This window comes from Mustelus asterias, unplaced genomic scaffold, assembly GCF_964213995.1.
Source record: "Mustelus asterias unplaced genomic scaffold, sMusAst1.hap1.1 HAP1_SCAFFOLD_42, whole genome shotgun sequence".
Taxonomy (NCBI): Eukaryota; Metazoa; Chordata; class Chondrichthyes; order Carcharhiniformes; family Triakidae; genus Mustelus; species Mustelus asterias.
Genome location: NW_027590119.1, coordinates 2,106,851 through 2,127,206, shown reverse-complemented (window position 1 = coordinate 2,127,206; position 20,356 = coordinate 2,106,851). Strand labels below are relative to the sequence as shown.

Genomic DNA, 20,356 nt, shown 5'->3' with positions numbered 1-20,356 from the left:
TTATCAGAATACACAGTAATATTTTATAGAGCAGATATGGATGCAAAGTTTGATGACGACAAAAAGGTAGATAGGAAAATAAGTGGTGAAGAGGATGTAAGGAGACGATCAAGGGACATAAATAGGTTAAAAGAATTGGCAAACCTCCGTCAAATTTAGTGTAATATAGGCAAATGTGAAAATGTCCATTTTGGCATGATGAACATTAAATATGCTTAATATCTAAATGGTGAGAGATCACAAAATTCTGAGGTACAGAGGGGTTGGGCTGTCCAAGGCCGTGAATCAAGAAGGGCTAATATACAGGTACAGCAATTAATTAGAAACGTCATAAAATGTTACCATTTATTGCTGGGGAATGTATCATTAAATAGGAAGGGTCATAAGTTCATAAGATATAGGAACAGAATTGGGACATTCGGCCCATCGAGTCCGCTCCACCATTCGATCATGGCTGATAAGATCCTCATCCCCATTTTCCTACTTTCTCTCATAACCCTTCAATCCTTTCCCAATTAAAAAATCTGTCTAACACCTCCTTACGTTTACTCAAGCATCCACCGCACTTTGGGGTAGGGAATTCACAGATTCACAACCCTTTGGGAGAAGTAGTTTCTCCTCAACTGTTTTAAATTTGCTACCCCTTATCCAAAGTCTGTGCCCTCTCCTCGAAGAATGCCCCACAAGAGGAACATCCGCTCCACGTCTACTTTATCCATATCTTTTGTCATCTTGTATTCCTCAATTTGATCTCCACCCATTCTTCTAAATTCTAGTATGTTTCTGTTGTGTAGGGCATTGGAGAAATCACATCTGGAGTATTGTGTACAATACTTGATTCCTTATCTATAGAAAGATGGTAATGCGTTAGCAAACGTCCAGAGAATGTATTACCAGGTATGAGCGGGTTTTCTGGATAAGCAGAAGGGTACTGATGCTGGATTTGTATCCACTGAGTTTCGGAGATTGAGAGATAACTTTCTTAAAGCCTTAAAACCCGAAGGGGTATTAATGGTGTGCATGTGGAGCGGATATTTCCTCTTGTCCGTGTTGTACCTGTACTAGATATTTCTGGGTTTTTATATTTCTCAGACTGTACATATCTGGGCTCTTCGTTCTGCATCTGTTTCCAATGCGCTGGTACTGTCCACGGGAGGGCGCGCTCTGATCACTTATCAAACATCACAGTCGCCTTCTGCAGAGTGACTTTTTGCAGATATAAAAATGGGCGAGGAAAATAAATCCCAGCCAATCGCATCACACCTTGCTAATTCTTTCAATTTCTCACATTCCAGGTCCCGTTCAGACAGAGATCACCCTCCCTAATTCTGGAGCTCAGATTGGAACCATGGGGGTGAAAATGTTCCTGACCCTGGTTATTGCTCTGATGTGGAGATGCCGGCGTTGGACTGGGGTAAGCACAGTAAGAAGTCTCACAACACCAGGTTAAAGTCCAACAGGTTTACTCAGGTTCCACTCCATCTGACGAAGGAGCTGTGCTCCGAAAGCTTATGGTATTTGCTACCAAAGGGGTCGCGGCCAGACGGGTCTGTCCGCTCCAGGATCGACTTCATGTTTGCATCCCGCGCGCTCACGGTCAGGTCCACCGACGTCAAGCCGGTGTTCTTCTCTGACCACTGCCTCCTGCTGGCAGACTGTCAGCTGGAGGAAAACCAGAAAGTGGGCAGGGGGTCCTGGAAGCTTAATGTAGAACTGTTGACCCCAGAGAACCTCGAGGAACTCAAGAGGGTTTACCACGGTTGGAGAACCGTGAAACCCTTCTTTGAGTCTCCATCGCTCTGGTGGGAAACCATCAAGGGCAACATCAAGAGATTCTTTATCCGAAAAGGGGTTCAGAAGGCCAGGGAGAGACGGAGGGAAATGTCCCGACTCCAGAAAAGCATGCAGGAGCTACTCCAACTGCAGTCGATGGGGGTGGATGTCAAGGAGGACCTCCGGGAGGTGAAGAGCCAGCAAGCCTCGCTCTTTGCCTCGGAGGCCTCCAAGGTTATCTTCCGGTCCAGGGTCCGCTCTGTGGAGCAGGACGAAACGTGCTCGCGTTTCTTCTTCCAGGAGGTGCACAGAGAAACCTCTGTGATCACAAGCCTGAAGGAAGAAGATGGCTCTGTAAGGTCATCGCAGTCTGACATCCTGAGGATTTGCAAATCCTTCTATGCCGGACTGTATGACCTGAAGCCAACAGACAGCACGGCCTCCCAGTCTTTCCTGTCGTCTATCACGCAAGTCTTGGACGACGGCGAGCGGGAGAGCCTGGACAGACCGGTAGCTCTGGATGAGCTGACAAAGGCAGTCGAGTCCCTTCAGAAGGGTAAAACTCCCGGTAGCGACGGCTTACCGGCTGAGCTTTACTCGGCGTTGTGGGACTTGACGGGCCCGGACCTCCTGGAAGTATACGAGAGTATGCTTCTGGAAGGCAGCATGTCAGAATCCATGAGGAAAGGCATCATTACCCTCATCTACAAGCAGAAGGGGGAATGGGAAGAAATTAGAAATTGGAGACCTATTTCACTATTGAATGTGGATTACAAGATTCTGGCCAAGGTCATCACCAACCGGGTCAAGTCTGCTCTGGGGTCAGTGATCCATCCTGATCAAACCTGTGCTGTACCCGGCAGGAAGATCTCTGATAGCCTCGCGCTACTCAGGGATACGATCGCCGAACGTGCAGGACAGGCAGGTGGACACCTGCCTCATCAGTCTAGACCAGGAGAAGGCGTTTGACAGAATATCGCACAGCTACATGATGGATGTGCTCTCCAAAATGGGCTTTGGGGAGGGAATCCGCATTTGGATCCAACTGCTCTACACAGACATCAGTAGCGCAGTTTCAATCAATGGGTGGGAATCAGATATGTTTCAAATCAGGTCTGGAGTCAGGCAGGGCTGCCCTCTCTCCTCCGTCCTTTTTGTGTGTTGCATTGAACCCTTTGCCGAGGCCCTCAGAAGCGACCCAGGCATCAAAGGGGTTACAATCCCAGGCAGCGGAGGGACGCAAGTTAAAGCCTCCCTCTACATGGATGACTTGGCTGTTTTCTGCTCGGACCCCTCGTCTGTTCGCAGGCTCCTCCGAGTCTGTGAGCAGTTCGAGCTGGCCTCGGGGGCCAAAGTCAACCAGGGTAAGAGTGAGGCCATGTTCTTTGGGAACTGGCCTGACACATCCTTTATCCCCTTCACCATTAGGGCAGACTACCTCAAGGTGCTGGGGATATGGTTCAGAGCGGCAGGGGCATGCGCCAGAAACTGGGAGGAGCGCATCGCCAAAGCCAGACAAAAATTGGGATTGTGGGAGCAACGCTCCCTCTCCATCACTGGGAAGAACCTTGTGATCCAATGCGAGGTTCTGTCCGTGTTGTTGTACGTGGCGCAGGTGTGGCCTCTCCCCAAGTCCTGCGCAGCAGCAGTGACCCGGGCCATCTTTAAGTTCATCTGGAGATCAAAGATGGATCGTGTCCGGAGGGAGGCGATGCACAAATCTCCAGAGAATGAAGGGAAAAACGTTCCCAACGCCGCCCTCATCCTGATGGCCACCTTTGTGTGCGGCTGCATCAAGCTGTGTGTAGATCCTCGGTACAGTAACAGCAAGTGCTACTATTTTTTGAGGTTCTACCTGTCCCAAGTGTTGCGGAGGATGGGTCTGGCCACATTGCCGCGGAACGCTCCAAGTAGTTGGACCGTACCGCAGCACCTGTCCTTCGTGGAGAAATTCTTCCGGAAACACACCTTTGATCACATGGCTATCAAGCAGTGGTCAGCACGTAATGTCCTTGAGGCCCTGAGAGAAAAGGAGATGGCAGATCCTGTCGGATGGTTCCCTGAGCGGACTGTCAATGTCATTTGGCAGAATGCCTCATCACCAGAACTCACAAACAAGCACCAAGACCTGGCTTGGCTGGTGGTGAGAAGGGCACTCCCCGTCAGATCCTTTATGCACGCCCGGGGTCTCAACCTCACCGCACTCTGCTCTCGAAGCGGCTGCGGGGGTGATGAGACGGTCGCACACCTCCTTGTGGAATGTGCCTTTGCAAAGAAGGTCTGGAGTGAGGTGCAGTGGTATTTGTCGCGGTTCGTCCCGGGCAGCTCGGTGACGCAGGACTCTGTGCTCTACGGGCTGTTTCCGGGGACGCACACCGAGACAAATATCAACTGCTGCTGGAGGGTCATCAACTCGGTGGAGGACGTGCTTTGGTGCGCCCGAAACTTGCTGATCTTCCAGCTGAAAGAATTGTCCTCGACCGAGTGTTGCAGACTGGCACATTCCAAGGTCCAGGACTCTGTGCTCAGGGACGCGCTCAAGCTTGGGGCAGCCGCCGCCAAGGCACAATGGGGAAAGGCCACCGTGTAAAGCGTCTCAACCGAGGCAGACCGAGGGCCGGGTAACTGCAGAATACCCTCGGCCTGCGTAACTGTGTGCCAACCTGATAAATAACGGCACACAGTAAACTCTGATGTATGTACATAGTTTTAAGTAATGAAATGTAATGAATGTAATGTTTTGTCAATAAGCACTGTATTGTACTGTAAAAATGATTCTTTTTTGCACTGTTTATGACTTTTGGATCTGTCATTTTGCAATGTTTTATTGGAGAGTTTTTTTTGTGAATAAAGTATATTTTTGAAATAAAAAAAAGAGTGTTTGTAATCTCTGTCTCACTGTCTCGGTAATGGGGGCAATTTCCAGCGTTTTCCGTTTTATGTCAACCAGAGAATGTGTAAGAATTGTCACACCCGAAACAGATGTCTCTTACTCAGGACACCCCAGCTCGGGTCTGGTTGGGGGGGCGGGGGGTAACGTTCACAATTTTGTGTTTATGTCTGGTGCGAATAATACTTTGGATTAAACGGAGAAGTTTTTTAAACTGAGGAGAGTAACTGCATTTGGGCGCTGACTTTAAACAACATTAACAAGCCCGGGCTGCTGGAGAAACATTTTGGGATTTGTGAGCAGTCAGTTCCGGCTGGTTTGAAGTGAAATCCTGTCGGTGCTGCGGCAAATCTGAACTCAAACCAGACAAACTGGAACCGCTGGGTTAGAGATTCCGGGTGTTGGGATGTGGGAGCTGGGGGAGGGGGAGATGGCGGTAAAACTCTGAGTATGAGTTTCGAGCGGGATGTGAGCGGGATAAAGGGAAGGAATGACAGTTAATGTGGGAGTCAGGGACAATAGCTTGTTTAAATGAAGATAAAAGCAAAACACTGCGGATGCTGGAATCTTAAACAGAAAATGCTGGAAAATCAAAGCAGGTCTGACAGCATCTGTGGAGAGAGAATGGAGTTCATGCTTCCAGTCTGGATGATCACAGATGCGACCAGACCTGCTGAGGTTTTCCAGCACTTTCTGTTTTTGATTAACTGAAGGTTCAGCAGGGAAAGAAGCAGCGAACTGAACACACTGAACCCAAGGGGAGGGGTTGACCCAGGATAAGGGACAGGCGCAGCTCAGTTAGGCTCTGCAATGTCCATCAACACATCCACATTGAGACCTTCGAGCGCCAAGGGGGAGGGGAAGGAGAAACTATTTGGGACACAGCAGGAGGTCACCCCTCCCCCCACTCTGGGGTTCCACATCCCTCCCACACCTGGACAGGGTTGGCTCAAGGTGCAGGAAGCTGCAAGCTGAGAGGCTGAGCTGTGAACTGGGCCGGGTTGGGGATTTGAGTGACAGTCCTGGGGCTATTTCAGGACAGGAACTGCCACAGATTCCCCCTTTTTCCTGGGACGTTTCAGTGGAGCTGTGTTGGTGAGTGTTTGTAATCTCTGTCTCACTGTCTCGGTAATGGGGGTGGGTTGTAGATTGCTGTGAGTGTTAGACTAAATAACCTCTCCTCATGCTGCCAGTTCCAGTCTGCAGACTCCATTTCTCAGTCCAGTTTGCTGCTCTGTCTCTCTGTACTTTGCTGCAGTGCTCCACATTCTGAGCAACATCCAGCCCATTGTTATCACCCGAAATTTGCGGCAAACTCCCTTCACTGTGGCACAGTGGTTAGCACTGCTGCCTCACTGAGTCTGGGTTCGATTCCAGCGGTGGGTGACTGTCTCTCTGGAGTTTGCACAGTAAGAAGTCTCAGAACACCAGGTTAAAGTCCAATAAGTTTATTTGGAATCAAAGCAAATTACTGCGGATGCTGGAATTTGAAACTATGTTCTGTGGAACATCGTTTCCTCACTTGTTCCTGTGCAGCAGTAAATCCTCATCCTGAACACTTTCCCTCCTCCCTGTCCTGCAACCAACTCCCACACTGACCAACCAGCTCATATTTCAATGGATTGTCCCATGACTCCAGTGTGCCAGGCTGCATGGCGTATGGGCGCTGTTTCACCCATAAGATGGATCTGTGCAGCACCCTCTTCCAACTGTTCTGGCTGCCAACCAGCCCCTGTCCACCCACACAGTTCCAGCAGCACCGCACACAATACTGCTCACCTGCTTCGACAGACTCATGAAGGATGTCCTTTCATTTTCTCAGAGAGTTGGTCAGCCTGGCAAACCCAGTGTGAAATATCTTCACAAATCTTTTCTCCCACCCTCTATTCTGGATGGGTTCAATTCTCTTTTGTACAGAGTGAAAATAAAATCAATTATTTTCTTTCCCGGTCACTGCAGGGAGCTGCAGCTTCTTATTGGGTGTGTTGGGACCTCCAGCGGGTGTTTGTGAATCCTCCCCGCCCACCTCCCAGGGTTTCCTTCCTTCCCAGAGATCAGAGTCCTCATTGATTTGAGGCCAAAGTGTAACCTCTTATTTATTGTCCCCCTCCCCCATCCTCTGATGTGAACCATCCTCCAGTGGCTGAGCCAGGATGGGGCCGTTAACCTGGGCCTGTTCCCGGGAGGGAGGGAGGGAGAAGCCCCGCAGCTGCAAACCAGGGAGCTGACAATGATTCTGAAGGGTTTGCGGATCCACAAAGTGTTTCCAAATCCTCCCAGCCACCGCCTAACGCTGACTCCGCTTCTCCGGGACAAACAAGCGCCAAGGACAGCAATGACACTGCGCATGCTCCACGTCACAATGCCCCGGGACTGATTGACGGCAGCTCCAGGCCAATAGGAAGAGGGGGCGGGGCTGGATGACCGAGCGGGAGCGGCTGGTCCTCCAACCAATCGGAGTGAATGAGGGGCGGGACCTGAAGCATGCGCAGTGAGGGTAATGGCGACGGACGGTTAAGAAAATTGAACAACATCAACTATCTCCCTCTGTTCAGACCCGAGAATGAAGCCCAGCAGGACCCGAGAATGAAGCCCAGCAGGACCCGAGAATGAAGCCCAGCAGGACCCGAGAATGAAGCCCAGCAGGACCCGAGGACTCATCAGCCCACAGCTCCAACAGTTTGCTGAGGACCACTTCCCTGGGAATTGTGCTTTTTCAGAGTTCATCCCACACTTCTGTTTTCTGATTTCCAGCTGTTTCTGAGTTTTAACTGTATCCTCTATTGTGAAGACCGAGGCAAAATACTTGTTCAATTCATCTCCCAGCTCCTTATTTTTCATCATCAATTCCTGGACTCACTTTCTATTAGACAGTTAAGAAACGAGGTGGAGCAAGTGACTGAAGTGTCAGTCAGGGAGCACTATTGGGAGCACCAATAGTTTCAAAATAGTTCTGGAAAAAAATAGGACAGGTCCACAGGTCAAGGCCCTAAACTGGAGCAGGGCCACTTTTGTGGGCATTAGGCAGGATCGAGCAGATGTCGATTCGGTGAGTTTGTTTGAAGGGAAAGGAATGACTGGCAAATGGGAGGTTTTAAAAGTGTGATATCAAGAGTCCAGGGGCAGTATATTCCTGTTAAGGTGAAGGGAAATAATGGTAAATTTAAGGATCTCTGGCAGACAAGGGACATTGAGGCTCTGGTCAGGTAAAAGAAGGAAGCATACATTGGGTTTCGGCAATCGGGGACAAGTGAATCACTCTGACTATAAAAAGTGTAAGAAAATACTGAGGAGGGAAATCAGGAGGACAAAAAGAGGGTATGATATGGATCTGGCAGGTAAGATTAAAGAAAATTCCAAGAGGTTCTATAGCTATATTAAGAGTAAAAGGGTGGCTAGAGAGAGAATAGATCCCCTTAAAAATCAGTATGGCCATCTGTGTGTGGAGCCACAGGAGATGGGTAAGATTTTTAATGAATACTTCTCCTCTGTGTTTACTGCGGAGAGCACCATGGGTGCTAAAGAAATAAGGGAAACAAGTGATGATGTCTTGGGCACACGCATGTTACTTGGGAGGAGGTATCTGCAGCCTTATAAAAGCAAATTACTGCGGATGCTGGAATCTGAAACCAAGAGAGAAAATGCTGGAAAATCTCAGCAGTTCTAGCAGCATTTGTAAGGAGAGAAAAGAGCTGATGTTTCTTGTCAAGATGACCCTTTGTCAAAGCTCTGAAACATCAGTTCTTTTCTCTCCATACAGATGCTGCCAGACCTGCTGAGAATGGGGAGAGAGTGTGTGGGATGGAGATTTACAGCTTTTGGGGAATGAGAGAGGAAAGAATGTTCCATAGAAATTGTCTGTTCTGAATTTCTATCCTGCACTGACACTGATGACTTTTGGAAACTCATTTTACAGGATCTTGAGGAATCACAGGCCGAAATCTCAAACATCACGTCTAGACGTGACAGAGTCATATCCCTTGGGATCTCAATATCATCGAACTTTGAATCCAGGAGGAGAAATGATTGTCCAGTCTGTCGATTTGAAAAGATTTGAAATGTCAGTGTGAGTGAAAAAGCATCAACACTCTGCCACACTTGAGTGAGTGTGTTCCACTGCACTGACTAAAGAGCTTTAACCAGTTACACAGTCTGAATAAATATCACACCATTCACAGCGGGTCGAGACTGTAATCTTGTTCTGTGTGTGGACGAAGTTTCAACTAATTGTCCACCCAAGAGAGAGGCAAGGACACCTGCATCATGGAGAAACCATGGAAATGTGTGGACTGTGGGAAGAGATACAGAGCCCCATCAGAGCTGGAAGTTCATCGGCGCAGCCACACTGGGGAGAGGCCATTCACCTGCTCTCAGTGTGAGAAGGGATTTAATCAGTTATCCAGCTTACGGACACACCAGCGAGTTCACACTGGGGAGAGGCCATACACCTGCTCTCAGTGTGGGAAGGGATTTACTCGGTTATCCCACCTGCGGACACACCAGCGAGTTCACACTGGGGAGAGGCCATTCACCTGCTCTCAGTGTGGGAAGGGATTCACTCAGTTATCCAGTCTGCAGACACACCAGCGAGTTCACACTGGGGAGAGGCCGTTCACCTGCTCTCAGTGTGGGAAGGGATTCATTGAGTTATCCAGCCTGCAGAGACACCAGCGAGTTCACACTGGAGAGAGGCCGTTCATCTGCTCTCAGTGTGGGAAGGGATTCACTCAGTTATCCAGCCTGCAGACACACCAGCGAGTTCACACTGGGGAGAGGCCATTCACCTGCTCTCAGTGTGGGGAGGGATTCACTTGGTCATCCAACCTGCAGTCACACCAGCGAGTTCACACTGGGGAGAGACCATTTACCTGCTCTCAATGTGGGGAGGGATTCACTCGATCATCCCACCTGCAGAGACACCAGCGAGTTCACACTGGGGAGAGACCGTTCACCTGCTCTCAGTGTGGGAAGGGATTCATTCGGTCATCCCACCTGAGGATACACCAGCGAGTCCACACTGGGGAGAGACCATTCATCTGCTCTCAGTGTGGGAAGGGATTCACAAACTCATCTGACCTACAGACACACCAGCGAGTTCACACTGGGGAGAGGCCGTTCACCTGCTCTCAGTGTGGGAAGGGATTCAGAGTTTCATCCCAGCTGCTGAGACATCAACAAGTTCACGAGTGATTCCCGGGGTAGGATTCTGCTGTTATTGTTTCTGCTCTCAGTTGCATCCAGGACTGCATTTTGTTCATTCTCACAGTTGGTCAATGGGAAGGGTCAGAGGGTTTCTTTGTGCTGGACTGGCTGGTCTCAGCCTCCAGTGGGCTGATGCTCTTTGAGTCTTTTTGTGAATACCTGGTTTCAAATGTCACAAGGATCACAGAGTGACAAGGTGTTAGGAAGTTTCGAGATATTTAGTCAGAAGAAAACAGAGGTTGGCAGTGCAAAGGTACATTTCTGAATGGAGGGCTGTGACAAGTGACGTTCCTCAGGGATCAGTGCTGGGACTTTTGATGTTTGTAATATATATAAATGATTTGGAGGAAAATGTAACTGGTTTGATTGGTAAGTTTGTGGGCGGCACAAAGGTTGGTGGAATTGCGGATAGCGATGGGGACCGGCAGAGGATACAGCAGGATATAGATCAGTTGGAGACTTGGGCGAAGAGATGGCAGATGAAGTTTAATCTGGATAAATGTGAGGTAATGCATTTTGGAAGGTCTAATACAGATGGGAAATATACAGTAAATGGCAGAACCCTTCAGAGTATTGATAGGCAGAGGGATCTGGGTGTACAGGTACACAGGTCATTGAAAGTGGCAATGCAGGTGGGGAAGATAGTCAAGAAGGCATACGGCATGCTTGCCTTCATCGGCCGGGGCATTGAGTTTAAAAATTGGCAAGTCATGTTGCAGCTTTATAGAACCTGAGTTAAACCGCACTTGGAATCTAGTGTTCAATTCTGGTCACCACACTACCAGAAGGATGTGGAGGCTTTGGAGAGGGTACGGAAAATATTTACCAGGATGTTGCCTGGTGTGGAGGGCATTAGCCCAAATGCTCATCCAATTTCCTTTGTAATTGTTTATTGTCTCCACTTCCTCCACCCTCGTAGGCAGCGAGTTTCAGGTCATTACCATTCGCTGCATCAGAATATTCTTCCTCACATCTCCCCTCCCCGCTTGCATCTCTGACCCAAAACAAGAAATCTGTGTCCCCCTCGTCCTTGTCCCTTCAGCTAATGGGAACAGCTTTTCTTTGTCCACCTTATCTAAACCTGTCAGAATCTTGTCCACCTCTATCAAATCTCCCCTCAACCTCCTTTGCTCCAAGGAGAACAACACCAGCCTGACATTGACAATAAAGAACAAATGAACAGAATATGTTACTGTCTGAAATCAAATGGGAATGTTTAATTTCTGTTTTAAAGATATTGTGAATATATTGTCCTGGACAATAAAGGAATCAGCTATAACTGAGCAAGGAGAAGACAGTTTCAATGTGGAATTGAGTGGAATATTCTCTCTGGATTTAAACAATGGAGGAACTACAAACATGGAAGAAAATAAATTTCAAAATGTGAACTCTGTACAGACTGTTTTCAAAATAGAACTTGAAAATTCACAAATGAACAGCAGTGAAGACTCTCCTTTTGCAGGAGGAACTTTGGACTATAATTACTGAAAGAAGAAAACTTTCAGAAAAGACTGCAAACAGTAATTTCCATCTTCAGCGGACTGAGATTCCTGGACATGGAACCCAGCAGTGTGCTGTTACCAAGCTGGACTTGTGAATGTGAAGTGGACAATGGAGGGATTATTATGTCTGTTGCAGGTTATAAGATAGATCAACATAGGAAAACAGTGGACTTCGGAACAGGAGTTGGCCATTTGGCCCTTCGAGCCTGCTCCACCATTCAATAAGATCATGGCTGTTGTTAAGATATACAGCATGTTGTATATTGTAATATTCTAAATGGGATATTATGAAGGTGATACGTTTTCATTTCTTCCTGTTTTTGTTACAAAAATCTAATTTTATAATTCCTATGTTTTAGAAATATGAATTAGTTGCAAGAATTGCTTTTAAAAAATGGAAAACCTGGATTGAGAATCTGATGAAAACACCCTCAGGGAATTCGCAGTCACAAAGCATGGCCCATGTTGGTTTAAGAAGTCAAAACTCGAGAGGTAAGAACTGTAAAAGGTCAGCTGGATCTTTTAGCTGGAGACATTGGGACTGACAATTATTGTACTGTTTTTGTTCGGTGAATTCTTCATGCAGACCTCGGGAAAAAAGGTTTAGTTTTGAAGCTAAATCTGTCAGATATTCCACCTGGTCTCTGTTACCATGGGGATATGTGATTCAGGGTGGAGCCTTGGTTAGAATTAGACCATAAGATATAGGAGCAGAATTAGGCTATTCGGCCCATCGAATCTGCTGTGCCATTCGATCATGGCTGATAAATCTCAATCCCATTCTCCTGCCTTTTCCCCGTAACCTTTTGAGTCCTTTCCAATCAATGACCTGGTTCCAATGGACAGTCTGCAGTTAGCTTGGAAACTACCAGTTGTGGGACCAGGAGCTGTGAACCAGCTGTGGGACTAGAAGCCTAGAGGTCCGTTGGAACCAGGGGTGCTTCTCACATTTAAATGCCTCAGCAAGAATGCAGTGAAGCCCATGTTTGGACTGAGGAGTCCACAGTTTGAGAGCTTAAAGGAAAATTGGAGGCTTGTTTAGTGAAAAGATAATGGATGGATTCCCATTAACTCTTGGAGCTTGGAGAATATCTGGAGTACTGGGGAGAATTAAAGTGAATTGTGGAGAGCTTTGACATGCCTTTGGGATGGTCCTAGGAACAGAAGTGAATGAACCTTCAAGATATCATTAAGTATAAAGAAACTCTTGGGGTGAGGTAAAAAAATAGAACTCGGTTTATATCATAAATCTTTATTGACTAGTATTCAATTTGTAGTGTTGTCTTTTTAAATTTTAGTAAAGTTTGTTTTTGTTTAAAAATGTGGAATCTTGTGATGTAATTCTTTCAGTTAATCACTGGGTGTTCGAATTTCTCTGCAAACGTTAACAGTCCTGACCGGGATCGCAAAAATTCACACAAACAGTGTTTCAAAACAAATCGAAGAAAAAGATGTTTTTTCTCCTTCAGTCCAAACGTTACACATGAAGGAACCCTCTTCTGGTTTCTCCAATAATTTGTTGCTTCGAGCAATTCTTTTCATGGAACAATCAGATAATTGATGACTGAAAATGGAACTAATTGTATCCCTTTAAAGCAGGAGGGCGATCGCCCGGCACAGAGGGGAATCTGGGATTTCTCCCGTAGACCAATTGACAGGGATTCTACCCTCCAACCACCTGAAGTGAATTCTTTACATGAATCATCCGTGCCAGTGCAGGTATCAACTTGCAGTTTGGCTGATCAGAAAATGCTTTGTTGCTGATTTTCCTTGTGTTAGGAAGTGACAATGCCAAGGCCAGATCTTGTTTCCTCCTTGATCGGGATGTAACCCGTGTCCACATCGCCACTTCATTCTTCCACTGGTTGTATGGTTCAGACTCCGAGAGCATCAGCAGGTAATCAGACCCTGACAATTCCCACTGCCTTTCAGTCATTTCTCACAAAAGCTGCTGGGATTGTCAGCTTCCGTCTGAAATATACTTTCTTTTAGTTTCCAACCTTCACCATAAGACAAGCATTTTCTGTTACCATGTTATAATCCTGACAGCCTTGGGGCGGAGTCAATCTTTATTTGGTCTAGATTTGTTCACAGAATCAAACATTACAGGTTCAACTCTGACTCCAAGTTATATTTATCGTTTGATAAGGTGCCCCATAAAAGGCTGCTGAAGAAGATTAGGGCACACGGAGTTGGGGGTAGTGTGTTAAAGTGGATTGGGGACTGGCTATCCGACAGGAAGCAAAGAGTCGGAATAAATGGGTGTTTTTCCGGTTGGAGGAAGGTAACTAGTGGCGTGCCGCAGGGATCGGTACTCGGGCCGCAACTGTTTACCATTTATATAGATGATCTGGAGGAGGGGACGGAGTGTAGGGTAACGAAGTTTGCAGACGACACAAAGATAAGTGGAAAAGTGAATCGTGTGGAGGACGGAGAAGATCTGCAGAGAGATTTGGACAGGCTGAGTGAGTGGGCGAGGATATGGCAAATGGAGTATAACGTTGATAAATGCGAGGTTATACACTTTGGAGGAAATAATAACAAATGGGATTACTATCTCAATGGAAACAAATTAAAACATGCTACCGTGCAAAGGGACCTGGGGGTCCTTGTGCATGAGACGCAAAAGCCCAGTCTGCAGGTACAACAGGTGATCAAGAAGGCAAATGGGATGTTGGCCTATATTGCGAGGGGGATAGAATATAAAAGCAGGGATGTCTTGATGCACCTGTACAGGGCATTGGTGAGGCCGCAGCTGGAATACTGTGTGCAGTATTGGTCCCCTTATATGAGGAAGGATATATTGGCATTGGAGGGAGTGCAGAGAAGGTTCACCAGGTTGATACCGGAGATGAGGGGTTTGGATTATGAGGAGAGGCTGAGGAGATTGGGTTTGTACTCGTTGGAGTTTAGAAGGATGAGGGGGGATCTTATGGAGACTTATAAGATAATGCGGGGGCTGGATAGGGTGGAGGCGGAGAGATTCTTTCCACTTAGTAAGGAAGTTAAAACTAGAGGACACAGCCTCAAAATAAAGGGGGGTCGGTTTAAGACAGAGTTGAGGAGGAACTTCTTCTCCCAGAGGGTGGTGAATCTCTGGAATTCTCTGCCCACTGAGGTGGTGGAGGCTACCTCGCTGAATATGTTTAAAGCGCGGATGGATGGATTCCTGATCGGTAAGGGAATTAAGGGTTATGGGGATCAGGCGGGTAAGTGGTACTGATCCACGTCAGATCAGCCATGATCTTATTGAATGGCGGGGCAGGCTCGAGGGGCTAGATGGCCTACTCCTGCTCCTATTTCTTATGTTCTTATGTTCTGATATTAGTGAGTCCCACTTTGTACCTGCTCATTATAACTATCTAATCAGTGCCCTCCATCTGAATAAACTTAACCTCTATTGATATAATTAACAGCCACAGTCAGAGCATCCGAAAGAACACTAATAGGTGTGACTGCCATGGTGTCTCAGCAGCTTGGATGAACAAGTGAATCCTTTCCCACACACTGAGCAGGTGAATGGTCTCAGTTTGGAAACTGAGGGAAAATAAAATTTCAGGCAGAAGCTTCCAACCTGGTAGTGAGTGGAATTATCAGGGTCTCTCTTCAATGTGAATTCCCTGATGTTTCAGTAGGTCAGATGATGTTCTAAACCTCTTTGCACAGTGAGAGCGCCTGAACGGGGTCTCCTCAGTGTGAATGCGCTGGTCGACCCTCAGGTAGGCTCAGGTTTTAAAGCAGCTCCCACAGTCAGAGCATTGAACAGGTTCCTTATTGGGGGAGGAGCCTCAGTATTCCAGCAGACTGGATGATTCACTGAGTCACTTCCCACACACACATCAGATGAATGGCCTTTCCCCAGTATGTAATCGTTTGGGTCTCAGCAGACTAGATAATTGAGTGAATCCCTTCCCACACTCGGAGCAGATGAATGGCCTCGGCCCAGTGTGAATGCGTTGGTTTGTCAGCGGGAGCGATGAGTGAGTGAATCCCTTCCCACGCTCTGAGCAGGGGAACAGTCCCTCACCCGTGTGAAATCGCTGGTGGTTCTGCAGGGTAGATGACTGAGTGAATCCCTTTCCACACACACAACAGGTGAATGGTCTCTTCCCATTGTGAACCCGCTGGTGTGTCAGCAGGGCAGACGAATCGCTGAATTTCTTCCCACACTCAGAGCAGGTGAATGGCCTCTCCCTGATGTGAAGTCGCTGGTGATTCCTCAGGGTGGATGAATCACGAAATCCCCTTCCAAACTCAGAGCAGGTGAACGGTGTCTCCACAGTGTGGCTGCATCGAAGGGTTTCCAGCTTCGAGGGACAATTGAATCCCTTCCCACAGTCCCTACATTTCCATGGTCTGAGTGTCTTTGTACATCTCCAGGTTCAGATGAAGGTTTGACCCCACAGATAACACGTACATGGTCCCTCTCCTCACTGTGAATCCTTCAATCTTTTCCAGGCTGTGTAACTGGTTAAAGCTCTTTCCACAGTCAGTTCACTGGAATACTCTCACTCGAGTGAATGTGTCTCAGTGATTTTCCAGTCACACTGATGTTTAAACAGTTTGAAGGGACAGACAAACATTTCCCATTCTAGTTTCAAATGCCGATGGTATTCAGATCCTGAATAATTGGGTGACTCTGTCAGATCCTAACGTCATGTTTGTTGAGATTTGTGTCTGTAAATTCTCCCCTTCTAATAGCCTGTGAAAGAAATTCACAAAAATCATTGCTGTCAGTCCAGGATAAAAACTCAGAACAGACAATTCTAGTTTCTGTGGAACATTCTTTCCTCTCATTCTTGAAAATTTGTAAACCTTCATCCCTCCATTCTCACTTTGCTGGACCTGAAATAGACATTGTCCTGAGGGTGCTGATTCATCCTAATCGACAGATCCGTGCTGACTGTTTCATGTACAGGACACATATTCCCGAAATCTTCACACAGGCTTGTGTCTAAGCATATAAAAAATTTGCATATTTAGTGGACTAAAAATGTAAGCAATATTCAGAACTCTATTACATGATTAGAGATACATGATTAGAGATTAGAGATTAAAGTCCAAAGATGTGTGGGTTAGGTTGATTGGCCATGTTAAAATTGCCCCTTAGTGTCCTGGGATGCATAGATTAGAGGGATTAGTGGGTAAAATATGTAGGGATATGGGGGTAGAGCCTGGGTGGGATTGTGGTCGGTGCAGACTCGATGGGCCGAATGGCCTCTTTCTGTACTGTAGGGTTTCTATGATTCTATGACAGATGGATGCGGAAGAACTTGACTTAGGGAGCAAGCAATCATGTTCTGGAACTCACTGACGATGAGAGTGGTGGAAGTGGAGACGACCAGTGATTTCAAAATAAAATTTGTCGGGCACTTGAAGGAATTAAACGTACTGGGGAACAGGGATATGGAGGAAAAATGGCACTGAGTGGATTCCCCGACAGAGACTGGGCACGGACTCAAGCTGCTGAATTGATTTATCTTGTGCTCTGCTGACTCTTTGACTGGAAAATATACAGAGTAGTTACAATACTATTCTGGAATTAAACAACATCAACTGTAATACAAATCCATAAATAATATACCTAATATGCACCATATAGTAAGAAGTCTCACAACACCAGGTTAAAGTCCAACAGGTTTATTTGGAATCACAAGCTTTCACAGCGCTGCCCCTTCATCAGGTGAGAAGGAGCAGCGCTCTGAAAGCTCGTGATTCCAAATAAACCCGTTGGACTTTAACCAGGTGTTGTGAGACTTCTTACTGTGCCCACCTCAGTCCAACACCGGCATCTCCACATCGTATGCACCATATAACAACACCAGACATATCAATGTTGTTACGATCCTCATGGTCACCTTATAATAAACAAATTCCCACAAATCCCAATGGAATAAACTAAAAGACAATGTTTCATTTTAAAAAAAATTTTACTTTAAAAATTAATCTAAAATTAACATCACTGAATCATGCATTAAGAAACAGTATTTGAATAGACAGGATAAATTACACTTTAAAAAGCTCGGACAATAAAAACAGGTTCCACAAAATCACAAACATTTCCCCCTCAGTATATTTGGCTCTAATTCCAGTTCCAGAGAATTTCTCTGTCTCTGTATTTCCCAGGGGGAGAAAGAAAGTGTTTTCCTCACAGATGTTGTCCAGAGGAGGAAGTTGGAGTCTGTGTGTGAAGTTTGAGTCTGTGTGTGAAGTTTGAGTCTGTGGTGAAGTTGGAGTCTGTGGTGAAGTTTGAGTCTGTGGTGAAGTTTGAGTCTGTGTGTGAAGTTTGAGTCTGTGTGTGAAGTTTGAGTCTGTGGTGAAGTTTGAGTCTGTGTGTGAAGTTTGAGTCTGTGGTGAAGTTGGAGTCTGTGGTGAAGTTTGAGTCTGTGGTGAAGTTTGAGTCTGTGGTGAAGTTTGAGTCTGTGTGTGAAGTTTGAGTCTGTGGTGAAGTTTGAGTCTGTGGTGAAGTTTGAGTCTGTGTGTGAAGTTTGAGTCTGTGGTGAAGTTTGAGTCTGTGGTGAAGTTTGAGTCTGTGGTGAAGTTTGAGTCTGTGGTGAAGTTTGAGTCTGTGGTGAAGTTTGAGTCTGTGTGAAGTTTGAGTCTGTGTGTGAAGTTGGAGTCTGTGTGTGAAGTTGGAGTCTGTGTGTGAAGTTGGAGTCTGTGTGTGAAGTTGGAGTCTGTGTGTGAAGTTGGAGTCTGTGGTGAAGCTACAAACAGAAGCTGTTCTGTTTCAAATCAAACTGCGGGACTTGGAAGAAAATGATGGGAAGAGATTTTGCAAAGTCCCCTCCCCCACTCCCTCAGCTGGCAGCCCAGCACGCAGGCGCAGAGAGCGCTGCTGAGCCGAGCTGTCCGGAGCAGGCGCAGAGAGCGCTGCTGAGCCGAGCTGTCCGGAGCAGGCGCAGAGAGCGCTGCTGAGCCGAGCTGTCCGGAGCAGGCGCAGAGAGCGCTGCTGAGCCGAGCTGTCCGGAGCAGGCGCAGAGAGTGCTGCTGAGCCGAGCTGTCCGGAGCAGCCGCAGAGAGCGCTGCTGAGCCGAGCTGTCCGGAGCAGGCGCAGAGAGTGCTGCTGAGCCGAGCTGTCCGGAGCAGGCGCAGTGCGGCTGCCGCCAGCGGTCGCTCTCGATCTCTTTTTGGAGCAGCCGCCGTAGAGAGAGGGGGGAGGGGGAGATCACCGCGCGGCTTCTCGCTCTGGCCGGAGCCGCCAGCCGGTTGCCTAGAAACCTTGGCTCGAGGAGGTGCAGAGGGAGGGGAACAATGGGTGGGGGCGGGGCTCCCGTGGGCGCGCGCCCGGGCCTGCGCACTGGAACCACAGGACGTCACATGGGAACAGACTTATTCCTATTGGCTAATTCAGGCTCGGTTATATTGTGCCATCACAATGCGGAAGTTGGCCAATGATTGAAACTTCCGCCTCTGTACAACATCTGGGAGGAAATCAATGTTTCCTCCTTTCCATTTCTTTTCTCATTCTGGAGGAAATTGGGGACTTGCAGCAACTGAATGGTAAGGAAGTGAATCCAGTCGGTATATTCCACACATTGTTCGGCCGGTCAGATAGACATGTACCTGTTTGGCAGCCTGCGTGGAGATTTTCAGCTCTCTGTGTTAAGGACAGGAAGGAGTGAGCATGGATCTGTCAATCAGCCTCAATCAGCACCTTCAGGAGAATTGGAAGGGTAAATATTAGATACAGCAGAGTGAGAATGGAGGGAGAGTGTGTGGGATGGAGATTCACAGCTTTTGGGGATTGAGAGAGAAAGAATGTTCCATAGAAACTGGAATTGTCTGTTCTGAATTTCTATCCTGTACTGACACTGATGACTTGTGTCAACTTGTTTTGCAGGATATTGAAAGAGGAATCACAGGCTAAAATCTCAAACGTCACATCTAGATCTGGCAGAGTCATATTCCTTGGGACCTGAATATCATCGGCCATTGAATCTGGAAGATTTGAAAAGATTTCAAACATTAATGTGACTGGAAAAGCATCAACACACTTCCACATTCAAGTGAGAGTGTTCCAGTGCACTGACTGAAGAGCTTTAACCAGTTACACAGCCTGAATAAATATCACACCATTCACAGCGGGGAGAGACTGTACCCGTGTTCTGTGTGTGGACAAGGCTTCAACTGATTGGCCACCCAAGGGAGAGGCAAGGACACCTGCACCATGGAGAAACCATGGAAATGTGCAGACTGTGGAAAGAGATACAGATACCCCTCTCTGCTGGATGCTCATCGGCGCAACCACACTGGGGAGAGGCCATTCATCTGCTTTGAGTGTGGGGAGGGATTCATTCGGTTCCCCCACCTGCAGACACACAAGCGAGTTCACACTGGAGAGAGACCGTTCACCTGCTCTCAGTGTGGAAAGGGATTCACTGTGTCATCCACTTTGCAGAGACACCAGCGAATTCACACTGGGGAGAGGCCATTCACCTGCTCTCAATGTGGGAAGGGGTTCAACCAGTTATCCAACCTGTGGACACACCAGCGAATTCACACTGGGGAGAGGCCATTCACCTGCTCTCAGTGTGGAAAGGGATTCACTCGGTTATCCGACCTGCAGACACATCAGCGCGTTCATACTGGGGAGAGGCCGTACACCTGCTCTCAGTGTGGAAAGGGATTCACCATGTCATCCACTTTGCAGAGACACCAGCGAATTCACACTGGGGAGAGGCCGTTCACCTGCTCTCAGTGTGGAAAGGGATTCACTCAGTTATCCCACCTGCAGACACATCAGCGCATTCACGCTGGGGAGAGGCCGTTTACCTGCTCTCAGTGTGGGAAGGGTTTCGCTCAGTCATCTGTCCTGCAGACACATCAGCGCATTCACACTGGGGAGAGGCCGTTTACCTGCTCTCAGTGTGGGAAGGGTTTCGCTCGTTCATCAAACCTGCAGAGACACCAGCGAGTTCACATGGGGAGTGGCCATTCACCTGCTCTCAGTGTGGGTAGGAATTCACTCAGTTATCCCACCTGTTGA

The 20,356-nt window shown here is 47.5% G+C and overlaps 4 protein-coding genes across 4 annotated transcripts in view; 3 read left to right on the top strand and 1 right to left on the bottom strand.

Moving 5' to 3' along the window:
- Positions 1-9,854, top strand: part of LOC144482810 (uncharacterized) — a 24,466-nt gene extending 14,612 nt beyond the window's left edge. Inside the window, exon 4 of the mRNA XM_078201684.1 lies at positions 8,973-9,854. Coding sequence (XP_078057810.1) covers positions 8,973-9,853 — 881 coding nt within the window. The 3' untranslated portion in view covers position 9,854. The remainder of the gene's footprint in view (positions 1-8,972) is intronic.
- LOC144482794 (uncharacterized) overlaps positions 1-20,356 on the top strand; it is a 442,920-nt gene that overhangs the window by 204,449 nt on the left and 218,115 nt on the right. The gene's annotated exons all lie outside the window — the stretch shown is intronic.
- Positions 1-20,356, bottom strand: part of LOC144482732 (uncharacterized) — a 221,626-nt gene that overhangs the window by 171,857 nt on the left and 29,413 nt on the right. The gene's annotated exons all lie outside the window — the stretch shown is intronic.
- On the top strand, positions 7,152-20,356 carry LOC144482703 (uncharacterized). Its single transcript, XM_078201544.1, has 3 exons — positions 7,152-7,712; positions 11,727-11,859; positions 19,211-20,356. The coding sequence occupies exon 3, from the start codon at positions 19,538-19,540 to the stop codon at positions 20,354-20,356; it is 819 nt and encodes a 272-aa protein (XP_078057670.1). The 5' UTR covers positions 7,152-7,712; positions 11,727-11,859; positions 19,211-19,537.

Coding starts and splice junctions, on each gene's coding strand:
- LOC144482703 (XM_078201544.1), top strand. CDS start 19,538: ATGGAGAAACCATGGAAATGTGCAGACTGTGGAAAGAGATACAGATAC.